The 14,776-nt window shown below is 48.7% G+C and overlaps 1 protein-coding gene across 2 annotated transcripts; it reads left to right on the top strand.

Moving 5' to 3' along the window:
* The first annotated feature begins 2 nt into the window (after positions 1-2).
* Positions 3-14,652, top strand: RIC8A (RIC8 guanine nucleotide exchange factor A). Of its 2 annotated transcripts, none has more exons than XM_049819923.1 (11): positions 3-71; positions 1,716-1,910; positions 5,019-5,066; positions 7,238-7,852; positions 8,474-8,568; positions 9,432-9,582; positions 10,254-10,349; positions 10,630-10,774; positions 11,225-11,369; positions 12,399-12,518; positions 13,365-14,652. In XM_049819923.1, exons 2-11 carry the CDS (start codon positions 1,827-1,829, stop codon positions 13,483-13,485), a joined length of 1,620 nt encoding a protein of 539 aa, XP_049675880.1. In that variant the 5' UTR covers positions 3-71; positions 1,716-1,826; the 3' UTR covers positions 13,486-14,652. The 2 variants fall into 2 exon arrangements, with proteins under 2 accessions (XP_049675880.1, XP_049675879.1); XM_049819922.1 differs by having other exon boundaries at positions 65-363.
* The last annotated feature ends 124 nt before the right edge of the window (positions 14,653-14,776 follow it).

The following is a 14,776-nucleotide window of genomic DNA, read 5'->3' as shown; positions in this document are numbered from 1 at the left end:
GCGGCGGAGCGCGGTCGGGGGAGGGCCGGGGCCAGGAAATGAGGCAGGAAGCCGGGGCGGCCGAGAGGAAGGTAACGGCGCTTCCCTCCCCGCCCCGGCTCGCTGGCCGCCCCTCTCCCCCGCCGGCGGCTGGGCCCGGCTGCCTGTCCCGACCCGGGCCGGCCCGGCCCCGACCCGCTGGGCTGAGGCTCCCGCCCCGCTGCTGGGGCCGGCGGGGCTGGAAGGGCGGCGGCCGGAGGCCCGGAGTGCCCCTGCCCGAGCGGGCCGGGGTCGGGCCCGGGCTCGGCCCCAGCCCCGCGGGCTCGGCCCCAGCCCCGCGGCCCCGGCCCGCTTCGGCCGTCTCCGACGGATTACGTGCCGCAGGTACCGCCAGCACTTTGCGCGGCTCCTTGGGGGCCCAAAAAAAAAAAAAAAAAAAAAAAAAAAAAAAAAAAAAAGAAGGACTTGAAGGGGGTTTGGGAAGGTGCAAAAAAAATTGTAGGGGAAGGAGGTAACGGTGTGAGGAGGGAGCTGGGGGCGTACGGAAAGGCGGGGCGGGGGTATGACAGATGCTGCGATCTGCTCTTGCCTTCCCCCCAAAAAAATAATGGAGAGGAGTCTGTGTGGTACCCCAGCCTCTCGGCGCTGGGGATGCTGTGCCGCCTGCCCCAGCTGAGCTGGTCTGCCTTTTCTGGCAGTTTTCTGGGTTCCGAAATGCAGGGCTTGCCCTTGGTCCCGAAGACCCCTCTTTAGCTGGGTTGGGGCAGGAGGGGATGGATAACCTGGTGTTCCTGTGTGATAGCCCAAAACCCCGGGGGCTCTTGGCACAGGGTCTCAGGGGCAGCGTGGTTTCTTGTAGTTAGGTATGACCAGTGCTCAGTCATATTGCAGAATGTGGTACATAGCTACACGGAGTCTAAACAGATGTACGAGCTCACGTACGTACTCAAATTTGCTAGATTTTCCACCATTAGGAGTTACTTTTCAACACCGTGGACTTGCACGGCTCTGAGCTGTTAAACTTGTGTCTGTGTCTAAAATCATATCATCATCCATGTCTGTATGCACACCTGCTCATTTACATTATTATCATGAGGCACATTATCTTCTGTAATGGTATAATGATTTGAGCTGTGGCTGCCAGCCGTCCCCTGTACGTGCATTTTTACTGCATGTGCAGTGTATCTACCATAATCTGATGCACAGCCTGTCTCAGGCATTGACCGCACAGAGCAGCGACTACAACAAGATCCTAATGATCTCTTTCTTTTCACCACCTGGAAAGGTAGCTCCACTTTAAACCAGGAGCGTGCTTTCCTATATGTCTGGCTTTCCTCTCCATCCTTCATTCCTTTACTCCACAGGAATGTTTCTGGGTATTTTTTTTTTTTTTTTTTCCTCCTGTGCAGTAACAGAAATCAGGCCAGCCAGGGAGGAGGAGGCAGAGAGCTATTTCAGGGAGCTGCTGTTATCTGCTCTATGTTAATCCCCTGGCTGGGTGGGGGGAAGGTTTTCCCTGAGTGCTTTACTGGGAGGGCATATATTAAACATTGAAAAGCAAAGAGAGGAAGAAGAGGATTAAAGGGAGAGAGAGGAAGCTGGCTGCTGGTTTTACTTGGGTTATCCATCTGCTCTGCTTTTATGGATGCAACAGCATGAGCAATTTCACTTGGGTTTTTTTTTGTTTGTTTGTTTTCCTTCCTTCCTTTCTCCACCCCTTTCTCTCTCCCTCTCAGATATCTGTGAATTGAGGTCCTTTTGCATCACCGTTATCCAGGAGCGCTGGAATTCCCCTCACTCCTCTTACTCCCAGTTTCACCTCCTGCTGTAGCTGAGCTGTTGAGATAATGGAGCTCAGGACTGTGGTAGCCACTGTGGAAAGCGGGGAGCAAGACACAGTTCTCAAGGTGCTTCAGATCTACAACCAGGAGGTGAGTGAGCATCAAACCTCTGCCTGACGTCAGCTGGTGCTGTTTACAAGCCTGGAAGCAGGTTGGCCATGTTGTGGGATTTCTGCGCCATCCGGCTGTCCCCAGTCTATCTCCTCTGAGCGCATCTGTCTGTGTGTTACTGCCATAAAAATGTTACAGACTGCTTCAGCTTTTACTTTTAGATGGTTTATTGCTTGGGTTTTTTTGCTAGGAAGCAGCTAAGCAGCCTCTCTTTATCTTCCTTCCTTTGTATACTGGAAGTAAAGCATGTAGAAGGGATTATTATTATTATTATTATCCAGATCCCAAGTAAAACCTGCCAGGGAAATAAATATCAGTGTGAAGACCAACTAGGAGGAGCTTTTATGTTAAGGCAAGGTTTGAAGGTAATAAAACTGAGGTGTGGGGAGGAGCTGCAGGTGGAATGGTTGTTGTGATTTGCAAGTAAAAGATTGTTAGAGGTGGACAGGGATGGGCTGCTGGAACTTGATACGGGTGCCTGATCTGAAACCTGACAATAAGAAGTAAATAATGAATATAGAATGTTAAAAAAAAAAAAAAAAGTTGGGAAGTAGCTGTGGAAGCATTTCTAGCCTTAAAGTGACAAAAGATTATCTGTGGGGGTAATTCGCTTTTGAAATAGACTCTGGTTGTCAGGGAAATTTCCTTCAGAGGGTTTCCACCAGGGTACGGCCGGCCCTGCAGATCTCCGTGACTCATTCTGCACCACTGAGTAGGTGGGAAGCCAGTGGGGAAAACCTGTGAATATTTTGCATGAGTGTGCAAGATGGAGAGTGTGCAACTACTTCCAGCAGTCAGTTTTGAAATGGGGGAGATACTAGCTAAGAAGAAGCCTGTCCCTATTAAAGACAGTCCATGGGATTAACATCACCTACAGCAAGTGTAATGCTGGAGAAATTAGAAGTGCAAACAGAGTTTGTGTAACCAGCTTGAGGCATCAAACTACAATATTTTCTGTCGAATTCCTCCATCTGGATGCTTTATCGATGTATCAGGAAACTTGTGAGAGTGTCAGTGGTTTTGCTAGCCCATCTAAAAGAAATGGAGCAATCAAAGAGGATTACGAAACTGCAGATAAACTAAGCAACTTCCTTGCTTCATTTTTACTGTAAAAATTGATGGTACTGTATCCTTTTTCTGGGGATATATTTTAATTCACTGTTGCATATGCAGCCAATTTTTGATTGCCAGGAATAAACCACAGCTAAGGCAAAGCCACAGGTATGGCAAAAATATACACAAATGAGATTACAGGAGCATGCAAAGAGGATGTGATGGGAAAAGAACAAGTGACATGGTTGTCTGGAGAGCACATTGGTTCCAGGACTGAACTGCCAGTTCCTCATAATGTGGTGCAACAGCCTGTGCGTGGATCAGCTCACAGTGCTAAAGCACAAGAGGGCAGCCCCGGCACGGTACTGCAGGAGTACAGCTGTCCTGCCTCCACACCTGAGGTTTCTCAAGCGGTGGGTCAGCATTGCTTTATCCGTCACAGCTTGTTCTAGGCTGGAAAGACCAAAGCCATCCCTGGGATCTTGGTGACTATGACACAGTTAATTTGCAAACTGTATCTTTTGCTTTTAAGCAGACAGAAATTGGCAGGATGTAAAAAAGGCAGTGAACAGCACGGGAGACTACATTTGCAGAGTAAGCAAGTCAGGGAACACCTGCAATCTCCAAAAGCTCAGTGCAGTCAGTCCTGAGCTTTGCTGGGCAGGAAATCAGGTAGAGTTAGACAATTGGACAACTCGTAAGGTGATAAATACAGTGGGAGATGAGCTCAGCTGTTCAGACCTATAAGTGAGATATCCATGAATTGTGATCACTCAAGAGAAGTGTAAGTCCAGGCTACAGAATGATTGATTGTGGTAAGACTAATTACCATTATTGAGCAGCTCCGTAAGTGTAAGCAGTGTAACTCAGTAAAAGGTGACAGTGAGTGCTGAGAAAATGATGGGAGAATTATGATACAATTATATTTGCATATATGTAAATCTAACTCTATATGTATATAATTAGTGTTTTATAAATTTTCAACATTTTCATTCTCAAAGCTTGGACCAAGTGCTCTCTTGGTGTAAATGAAGATTGCATCATTTACTGGAAAGTGCTACTTTTCACCAGGGTGCCTGTGATCTCCTGTGCTGTCCAGTTCATTGGAAGCAGATGTAGCCAGAAAGGAGACTTATCCATTGAAGAACAGCCAGAATAGTGAGAAACACAGAAATGTTTCCCATGAGCAAAGAGCAGGACTGTTGATTAAGGGACATGATGGAGGTGTAGAGATCAGGTCTCATGTGTTTAAAGAACATGACCTGAATAACCACTATGATCTGTTCAGAAGTAACAAGAAGAGGTACTTTCTTTAGGTCAGGAAAAGGAACAATAAATATCAAGGGTAGAAACGGGTTGGCACAGCTTGTCTCTGAGCAGAGGAATTACTGGCTATTACGGGATATTTGGATTGTGATGAGTACCCACTTTACTGCTGCAGTATTTAAAAATAAATCCATCCGTCAGATGGGCAGATCTTTGGCCTGTGGCATTCAGCCTCCACTGTAGTGCCAGTGGAAGAGGGCAATGGGTAATAATTAATCATCACAGATGTTTTTCAAGGATGAAAGAGAAAGAGGGTCCTGCAGAATAGCAGGGACCTCGGTCAAGGAAAGCACTTCAGACCTCATGGCATGGTCCATCTCTGTGCTTTTCAAACCAGATTCATTCCCCCTACTTGTGAAGCACAGAGTTGGAATTGCCTAGGTAGGAACAGTGTTGGAAAGAAAAGGCAGGACTGAAGCAAAAAAACTCAGTGGCAGTGAATTTTTCCTTTTGTCATGTTCCTCAGGAGCTTGTGCTGCTTCTTACAAACCCTATGAATACCATAGACCTCTAAGTGCTGTGGCAGCCTTGCCATGCTGATTCTGTGCCTCTGTGCTGGTGGGGACTCTTGAGAAGATGTGCTCGATTTTGCAGTATGTTTTTAGACCTGCTGCTTTCCAGCTGAGTGACCCTCCCCTGGCTGGTGAAATAATTTTGTGGATTTTTAACCTATTACTTATTTTGATTGGTTTTGTTTTTCCCCCACAGAAATCTCAGTGCTTCACCTTTGACGATGAGGAGCGGGAAGAGAGGAAGGTAGGCACATTCTTTGCTTTCTTTCTCTAGTTGGGTGCATAAATCTGCTGCTGCTCTGTACTCGTGTCCAGCAGGGCTTGTTGGTGGCAGCTCCTACAGGGAAACAAATGGGTGGTTTTTTCATTAACTTGGTTAGGGAATGGTGTGCTCAGAGCATCTGGTTCCAGTTTTTCCATTAGTAGTTGGTGTTTTAGGATAAAGCTCAGCATCCTTCCACCACTAGCAAACCCTTTGGGTTCTGTGATGCATGTAGTCTCAGCGATGGGTGTATAAAAAGTGTAATCCTTTGTGTTTTGTGGCATGAGTCTGCTAAGCAAAGATCATAGCAACATGCAAACCTTTAGAGGCTAAGTGTGTTTGCTGTGAGTCAGCTGCAGGATTTGACTGAGGCTGTATATTAACAGATACTTAAGCTGGTGTAATCTGGCACTCAATGGAAAGAAACGCTCCTGCCTGTTCATTTCTACTCTTGCAGTTCTTTCATGCCAGGGCAGACCTTTGCATGGCTGCACGTGGCTGGTGGGCTGATCTGCCTAAAGAATTAACATTTTTTTTTTTCCTGGATTATTTTCCAGCTGGATTGGTTTTGTGGTCCAGTTCATTGCGCTAATGCCTGTGTTAGCACAGCAAGTGTGGACCAGGCAGCCAGGGTGGAGAACGGGACCTCTTTTGTCTGTGCCATTGCCAGCTAATGCTAGCATGAAATTTTTCCAGGTACAGCCTGATGTGTAGGATGGGATCTCACAAGATCTGAGCTCTTTGCCTTCTACTGACTTGCTGTTTGAGCTGGGACAGTCACACAGGCTGTGAATTCAGGCACAGCCTTGGGGTGCTCCACTTCTGGGGTGTAGTCATGAAATATGAATTGAGCATCACCACCTAGTTCCTGGTGCTCAGTTCTTTGGAAGGTTTAGCCCTGGGCACGGGCTCCGAATCTCTTTAACTTGAGTCAGAGGCTTTGGTTACTTATGACTATCTTTAATTCCTGTGCCTCTGTCTCCTTGTATGGAAGAAGAGGAATGGCTGTACTTTCTCACTTCTTAAGGGTGTGACTGTGGGGCATACTTCCTGAGTTAAAGTTTGTTCAGCTTCCTGTTAAGGACTAAAATTCATTCTTTCTTAATTCCTTCCCTCAGTCCTTTTATTATTATGAAGTAAACTGATTAGGCTGTGTTAAGCCAATTACACTGGGTGATAGCAAACCTTGCAGTCTTGGATTCCTTTGCTCTTGTAATACACATGGAAAGACATGTGCTCTGATATGGTGTCATGTTAGAGAAATCTAGTGAGATCTTACCTCACCAAGGTGTGAATGTCTATACAGTGGATTACTGGTGTAATGTGAAGTGCTGCTGCACATGGTTCAAACCAAGCTGCGCTTGGTTGTGTGAAGTATTACTTTTGCTCTTGCACTCTTCTGTTGCTTGCTGTCGCATACAATGCTGTTATCCACAAGGGTTAGATTTACAGCTCTTGTGAATTGGTGTTAGTGGAGCTCTGCCAGTCTGTACCTACTGAGGATCTGGGCTAGTAGGTCTCCAGACAGCACTGAGGTTTAGGGAGGTACTACTTATTTGAATCTCCCGAGGTCTTTTCACCTCCTTTTCCTAGGGCGTCACATGCTCTTTTCACCTCGCTTAGGTCCTTTTACCTTCCCTTGGTGATTTTCTGACACATCTCTCAACCTTTTCAGTCTGTTTCTGGAGCACCCAAAGCAGATGCCTCTCTAATCTTAAGGCTCTGGGCAGGAATAGAGAACTGCTGTCGAGTTGGTTGCTGCTCCGCAGTGAAGCTGTAAGGGATGTTTTTGTCCTGCCCTCTCTTTGCTTAATGCAGCTATCAAGTAAACTGTGTTAGCCTGAACTGTCCTAACTGGATGAAGCTAAAATATGCAGTAGTAGCAGTTGCCTGTTCATATTCTCCCTTTACATCTGATCTGCTCTCCCAGCCGTTTTTTGTTTCTTGCTGGGTGTCCTTGCTCGAACTGGGTCAGGATCAGATGCTGGAGCCATACGCTTCCCGAGTGCTGCCGAGTGCACACCTGAACCAGAGCTGTTAGCAGGCCCATCTCTAGATGACGCTCGTATTTTCCAGGGCAGAGCATTACAGGGTTGGGGGGGAGCACTGTGAAGTGTCAGTGCATGAGGCATTACTTGTTTCCAACTGAACAGAAAATGGCCCAGCTGCTGATCAAGTTCCTGGAAAGAGAGCTGCAGCCATCCTGCCAGGTCACATGTTTGGAAAGCATCCGCATCCTGTCCCGGGACAAATACTGCCTTGACCCTTTCACCACCAAGGAAGGCTTGAAGACCCTCTCCAGGCATGCTGGCATTGATTACTCAGAGGAGCTCATCCGGGAGGTCCCAGACTTGGATGTAATCCTGGAATCCCTCAAATGTCTCTGCAACATTGTCTTCAGCAGCCCTAGGGCACAGGAGCTGACAGCTGAAGCCCGGCTGGTGGTGGGCCTGGCCAAGCGCATCAAACTGTACAATGAGAGGAGCCTTCCACATGAGGTCAAGTTCTTTGACCTGCGTCTCCTGTTCCTGCTGACAGCGCTGAGGGTGGACATCCGGCAGCAGCTAGCCCAAGAGCTCAGGGGCATCAGCCTGATGACAGATACCCTGGAGCTGACCCTTGGTGTAAAGTGGATGGACCCCTACGAAGTTGCCACCGAGGAGGGAATTCTTCCACCTTTGCCTCGGCAGGAGACGGAGCGAGCCATGGAGATCCTGAAAGTGCTCTTCAATATCACCTTTGATTCCAGCAAGAGGGAGGTGGATGAGGTAAGCCCTCTGGGTGTCCCACTCCACTGCATTTGCAGGTCTCTGGGCTGTGGTTTGACTACTGTTTTTCTCCTCTGCTTGCATTTCCTCATATTACGTACTGGCTCTCATGCAGCCTGTGGGTGCATGTAAGGGTAGCAAGAGACTTGTGTGTCTGGACCTTCCTCCCTAGAGCACTGCCTCTATCCACTGCATTACTAACCCTTAAGACTTTTAGAGCATTACAATTTAAAAGTTGGGGTTTTTCCTTCTTAATGACATGATCCATTGTGCAAGTGGCAGAGCGTGGCCCCTAGATAACTTGCTTCTGAGTGTGGCCTGGTACTCTTTCACCTTCTGGACAAGGTCAAAGGAAGGTGTGATGAAGAACATCTCTGGCTAATCCATGGGCCTGTTTTGGGGCCTCTTTCAGCCCTTGTGTAGAGTGAGGGGAAAGGTACTGGGCAGCAGGAAGACTGTGTTGACCTCAAAAGGAGAATCAGGAAGCTACTTCCACTTAAAGACCCTACTGTCACGCTGCTGGAGGGAGGGATGGGGCTGTGGGCTGCAGGGGCAGCAGACTCTGGGATGTGGAGGATCCCCTTTTCTGATCAAGATTTTAATTTTCTGTTTTGGGGCCAGGAAGATGCTGCTTTGTACCGGCACTTGGGTGCCCTCCTACGCCACTGCCTCATGATCTCTGCTGATGGAGAGGACCGGACAGAGGAGTTCCACAGGTCTTTGTTAGATAACTAGGTCATGATCTTCACTAGAAACAGGTCTCCCCAAGGCAGATCCTGCCTGACCTTGGCATTAACATCCTCTGCTTGTTTGGTGATTGCTAAGGTTGCTGCTGACAAGCAGATATCTTTGGTTTGGTCTGCAGGTTCCTCATGCTGCTAGAACTCAGAAATAGCCCTGCCCTTTCTGCAGTTAAATTATATGTGCTAATGCCCCAGCCTCCCAGCCTGCAGGAGGAAGTATTTTCTCCAAGCCTGCCTAACCCCAAGGGCCATATTTGATATCCTGCCTCAGGCCTTCTCATCAGTGCCACCCACTTCAGTGGGCAACTTGCCAGAACAGATGTTTGGTACTCTAATTAAAGAGTCCATGAGATGGCCTTAATTAACTGTCTGTCTCTTGAGCCATGCTGAGAAATTGCCTGTGTCACATTGCTCAGCATTATTGGTGCAGGGGTGTCAGCTGTGAGCAGGTGACACCATCCTGTCCCCAAGTATAGTCGAAGGAAACGTAAGGAATGCATTGATCATCAAGGTGAGGAGTGATGCAGGAGGAGACCCTGGAGAAAGGCCTTTGGCCACCCAGGTTGGTCCTACTTGACCTCTGTATCAAGATCCATGGTTTCTCAGTTGTCAATGAAATCTCTTTGGACTCCCAGTAAATAGTTCAACTACCCAAAAAGCAGTTTGATTGACTCCCTTTTAGTGGTGTGAGGAGCTTGGGTTGCAGTCTAAAGACAACTTGGATGTCAGGGTCCTTGCAATCCTGGAAGTTAGTAACAAACCTTCTCTTCTGCATAGCTGCAGAACTGTGAACAAAGATCCATGACTATGTGTTCGCTTCTCTTTTATACGTTTAGTCATACGGTTAACCTTTTGGGCAACCTGCCCCTGAAATGTCTGGATGTCCTCCTGACCCCGAAAGTCCGGCCAGGCTCGCTTGAGTACATGGGTGTCAACATGGATGCAGTCAGCATCCTGCTGGATTTTCTAGAGCGACGCCTTGACAGGGTGAGTTGCGAGGCTGCTGTGTGAGTTCATCACTGCTCATTTTCACAAGTTCACTGCAGGGCACCTTTCCTTCAGCCTACATTCAGCCTTGAAAAGCCCAGTGCCAACACCACAGGAGCACCAGCAAGGCATGGTTAATTTGGAGATAACCCTTTATAGAAGGGGCAGTTTTTAGCAGAGGCAAAACTTATGGTTGGTAGGACTAAACCAGCATCTGTCAACTGGGCAGGTGACTGCACTGTTGCTTTATGGACTCCAGGTGGTGAGGTTGTTTGAACAGTAGATGATTAGCTGGGCGATTGAAATGTCAGTTCTCTGTTTCACTCAACTCAGTAGTGATCCAGTGGGCAGCTTCTGGAAGCCTGAATTTGCATTATTTTTGAGTTGGCTGTGTCTTTCAGTCTCTGGAGTTATTCCAAAGGGCCTCCAAATTTTACCACTGCACTTCTCTACTCTGGATGCCCTAAACAAGTATTTCTAGCACTTCTGTGCCGCAGAACAGGGCTTGGAAAACCATGCAGTTTGAGCAGTGATGAAGCACTGAAATTCCTGTACCAGAGGCTGGAAAGCTTCAGCATCCATCTGTTTTCCCGACAGTCTGTACTTCACCACAAGCCAAGCAGGGTGAGCTCGGTGTGACTAACACGTTTGTTTTGTGGACACTTTTGCAGGGACACAAGCTGAAGGAGAGTTTGACCCCTGTGCTGAACCTGCTGACTGAGAGTGCCCGAGTCCACCGCCAGACAAGGAAATTCCTGAAGGCGAAGGTACGCTGTAGTTCAGCCAAAGGTTGCACTGAGCAGAGAGGAGAATAGCAAACCGCCTGGTTATTGCTGTCCTCCAGACAGAGACCTCCTCTATCTATCTGCTAGGTTCTGATATATGAGTGGTTGAGGCCTTTGGTACCCACAGTATTTTTTCCACATCTCCCACGTTCTATGGATTTATTAGTTTTAGCTGATTTGTAAAATGCACATATGTTTTCCCCTGTCTGACCTGCTGTTGCTGTTCCAGCTCCACTGATCACTCCTCACTGTGGCCTTGTAGGTGCTGCCTCCACTTCGGGACGTGAGGAATCGGCCAGAGGTGGGGAACTCGCTGCGGAACAAACTGGTGCGTTTGATGACCCACATCGACACTGATGTGAAGCACTGCGCAGCAGAGTTCCTCTTCGTGCTCTGCAAGGAGAGCGGTGAGTTGCAAGGGCTTGTTGTGGGATTTGGTGACAGGGAGTCATGGAGCTTGGCCTCTGGGCAAGCCAGAGAGCGTGGAATGGGTGACCCTCTGCAGCCAACCGGAACTTCTGTCTTCCCTTGGGCCACATACACTGGGTAGGGAAAAGTGGAGAGTATCCAAGTGCTCTGTGGGAAGGAGTTGCTGTCTCTCATGCCAGTGGTGAGTGAAAAGCTCTGCTGGAGGACACCCTAACACCCTGCAGACAACCTGGCCTGCATTTGGACCCCCACCCTGTGGGTGTTGTCCCTGCCATTCCTGGTGCATAGTGTGGGACCCTTGCTCCCATTGGCATTTCTGGGTCTCCATGGCCTTGTACCGATCTTGCTATTGGGGCACACAAGAGCAGATGGGGCTGGAGAGGCAGAAGGGGAAGCACAGGACGGTCTCTCTCCCCTTCTTCCTGCAGTGTCACGGTTTGTGAAGTACACAGGCTACGGGAATGCAGCTGGGCTCCTGGCAGCACGAGGCCTCATGGCTGGTGGTCGGGAAGAGGGAGAGTACTCAGAAGATGAAGACACAGACACTGAGGAGTATAAAGAGGCAAAGCCCAAGTAAAGAAGTCTGCTCCCCTCTATAGCACGCCTCTACCTACACCTTCTTCCCACTTCTGCTCTGTCCCTTTCTTCATCTGCCTCCCTGCCATCTCCCTTGTCCTGCTCTTTCACATGCATATTTCATTCTGCATTACTTAGCAGTTTTACCCTTACCTTTGTCCTGTTCCACCCTCTCTGCCTGTTCCTTGGCCTCCATGGCCAAGCCACTCATGGTGTGGGTGGTCACCAGTGCATATATTGGGTCCCTACAGCTGGGCACAGGCTCTAGAGTAAAGTGGGTTCCTTCAGCTGCAGCCCATTCTGCACCAGACCTGTTCATGGTGTGCATGTGGCAGTATATCTTTCTAATCCATATCTTATACCCTTTCTTGGCATCCACACATTTCAGTACAGTGGCAGGCTTTTACTCTGCGCTGGGATAAGGGTAGTCCCTTCCTGTAGCAGGGTTGGAAGTGCCAATTACTCCTCTCCATCTCTAGAGTCCTGTGCTGCTGGAGTGAGCTGTTTTTTTTGTGGAGTTTTGGGTGTTTTTTTTTTCTTTCCCTGCTAGTGGATGGTGGTAACTTGAGGATGAGGGATGTGCAGGGAGATCTCAAGGACTGTGCTCAGCTGTGGGTCCCATACTTCCTAGCGTCCTGTTCAATGTGGTCTACAGGTTGGGTTTGGGGTTTTCTTTCCCATTACCTTTTTGCCTCCTGACTTAAGGAGAGGGAAGAAGTGTCATCTGCCCTTGTGCACCTGGTTTAAAACTGCACTGTGGAATTGGCAGGATGGGGATGTTGCTCACACCAGAGAAATGTGAGGGATTTGTAACAGGACAACTGGGCATAGGACATACAGAAGGATGTCAGAAGCACCATGTTGCACTGCGATAGCACTTGGGGCTAACAAGATGAGCAGCAATGACAACCAGCCTTGCTGTTGTGTTCCTCTGCTCAGTAGAGGCAAAGAAGGTTTTTAAACAGCCCTGTTTTCACTCCTCTGCTTTGTCTCTTATTTGCCTTGCTCTCACTGTTCTTCTTGCAGCATTAACCCTGTGACGGGACGTGTTGAGGAGAAACTACCCAACCCTATGGAAGGTATGACTGAAGAGCAGAAGGAATATGAAGCCATGAAGTTAGTCAACATGTTTGACAAATTATCTAGGTATGAGAAAATTGTGTGTATTCACGTCTGCATTAGCACCTGTGTGTCTGTGATTTACATTTATCACAGGCCTTTCTTTGAATGTATTCCTAAGGCCACTACTAACTGAAGGGATGTAAGAGAGAGTAGGGGAGTACATGGGGAACTATTTCCTTAAGCTGGGCCCCGTTATGTGTAGGAGAAGGCACTGCAAGCCCCACACACCTCTCTGGCATGATGCTAAATTATGAAATTCCTCTATGTGCCTGTACTGTGTTTCCAAGCACCTGCTGCCTCACCAGGTTTGGCCAGGTGCTTAGTGAGAACAGCTGCTCAGTAGGAAGCAGCATTTTGGGGACAGATGGCAGCCAGTGCCACCAGTCCCTTTCCCTGCAGGAGTGCGTTCTCCAGTCATCTTTCATCCATCATTAATAGGTGCCACAGAGGAACCCAGAGGGCCAGCTGAGTTCAGACCGCTCCCAAGGGTGGGAGGGAAAAGGGCAGTGCATTTAATCCATGTATTTCCATTGTGTGTTGGAGGGAGAGGAACGCTGATGCCAGTGCTAGTTTTCCTCTGGCAATCCTGTACCATGCGGAACAGGACCCTAAAACTGAGCCTATTCCAGGGAACCTGAGAATAGCAACACTTGTGGATTGTGCTTCCAGCCATTGCCTCACCATGCTGGAGGTTCTTTGGCTAGAACTGTCCCCCACTTCTAAAAAGGGATTCTTAGTGGTGGCCTGGGGTTGTTCTGGGCTGCCTACAGGCAGTTTCCACAAGCCCTGCATTTCTGCTGTAGTACTCATCTGTTCCTGTGTTGTCTGCTGCAAATTTGTTACCTTCCTGCCTCTCCACCCTGGTTGCAGAGAGCAAGTAATCCAGCCCATGGGCATCACACCAAGTGGCAACCTGGCCCCCATGGAGAATGCCATCCGTGACATGGCTGACGAGAGGTCGTCGTCTGACTCAGACCTGGGACTGGACTGATCCAGACCTCTCACCCCCAACCTCTGAGAGCTGGGGACCCTCCATCTGCTCTCCCTCCAGAACTGGTGCTGCACCTAGAGGCTAGTACTGGGCCAGGACTCTCCCTGTGGGATCTGGATCCAGCCTGGACCCCTCACAGTCCACAGCAAGGAACACCTCCTGCCTCCTTCCCAGCTCCATAACCACCTCACCTTCCCGAGGGTCTTCATGGCCTGGCTCCACCTTGGTCTCTCCTGTCAGCACCCTTGAGGATTTCATACTCCAAATTGCGTCCAGGACTTTCCAGTAGGATTTTTTTTAAATACACAATGCTTGGGAAGAAAGGGGGAGTGGGAAAATCTTTGTCACACCATCAGGGTTCAGCAATCTGCAGAGCATCTTGCGTATGTGCCAACGTCCGTGCGGCCACTTGTCAGCACGCGTGTCGCTGTGTGTGGCTACGTGTGGCTGGCCCTATACAGGGGGAGCCGCTCCCCAGGAACACAGGTGGGAAGATGGGACTGCAGGAGAGGCGTGTGAGCGGTTATTCACGGCAGTTCTTGGGGAGCGGTGTCTGCAGGGTGTCTCGGCATAGCGCATCCTTTTCATCAGCAGGTAGCTGTAGATGTGTGCACTGTGTGTGCGTGGCTGTGAGTGTGATGGTGTCTGCGCAAAAACAGGAGTGCGTGGACTTAAAAGTGTGTACGTGAGTGCAGAGGGGAGTAGCAGCGTGCGCACTGTGGGGAGGCAAGTAAAGCCTTTGTGTGAAGCTTCCAGCATTCCCATCAGCCACAGGAGAGAAACGTGCAGGTGACTGCCAGGAACACCCTGATAGTCTCTGGCACTGTGCAATGTTCCTGTTACCACGGGGTTTAGTTTTTGGCATTAGCCTTTCCCCATCTCACGCTTTCCAAATGAAAGGCTGAAATCTGTGCTTTGTCTGCTGTGTCCTCATCTGCTTTGGCTTTCCCACAGGTCCACTGCTGTTTGCACCCAGGGGCTGGTGTTGGTCCTGTCCTTTGCTGTGGCTTAGATTTGTCTGTTTGTTTGTTTGTTTTTCTTTTTAAAGAAAATTGTTTTAAAGAAAATCTTCCAGTTTGCCTCATGTACCAGAGTTCCAAAACTTACTATCACAAGTAGGAATGCAAAAGTGATGCTAGAATAAAGAAAACCTGATAAATGGGTGCATGGCAGTGATTCATTGAACGTGATATTTCTTTATTGGCTCAGACCCATCTTTGGCTTTTTCTGACTAGCACATGGTTCTACTCTGATCACCATGAACTTTACAGTTTTATTTGGGAGGTAAAAT

This window comes from Accipiter gentilis, chromosome 17, assembly GCF_929443795.1.
Source record: "Accipiter gentilis chromosome 17, bAccGen1.1, whole genome shotgun sequence".
NCBI lineage: Eukaryota > Metazoa > Chordata > Aves > Accipitriformes > Accipitridae > Astur > Astur gentilis.
Note: the sequence above shows the minus strand (reverse complement) of the source record. Positions and strands in the feature narration are given on the sequence as shown.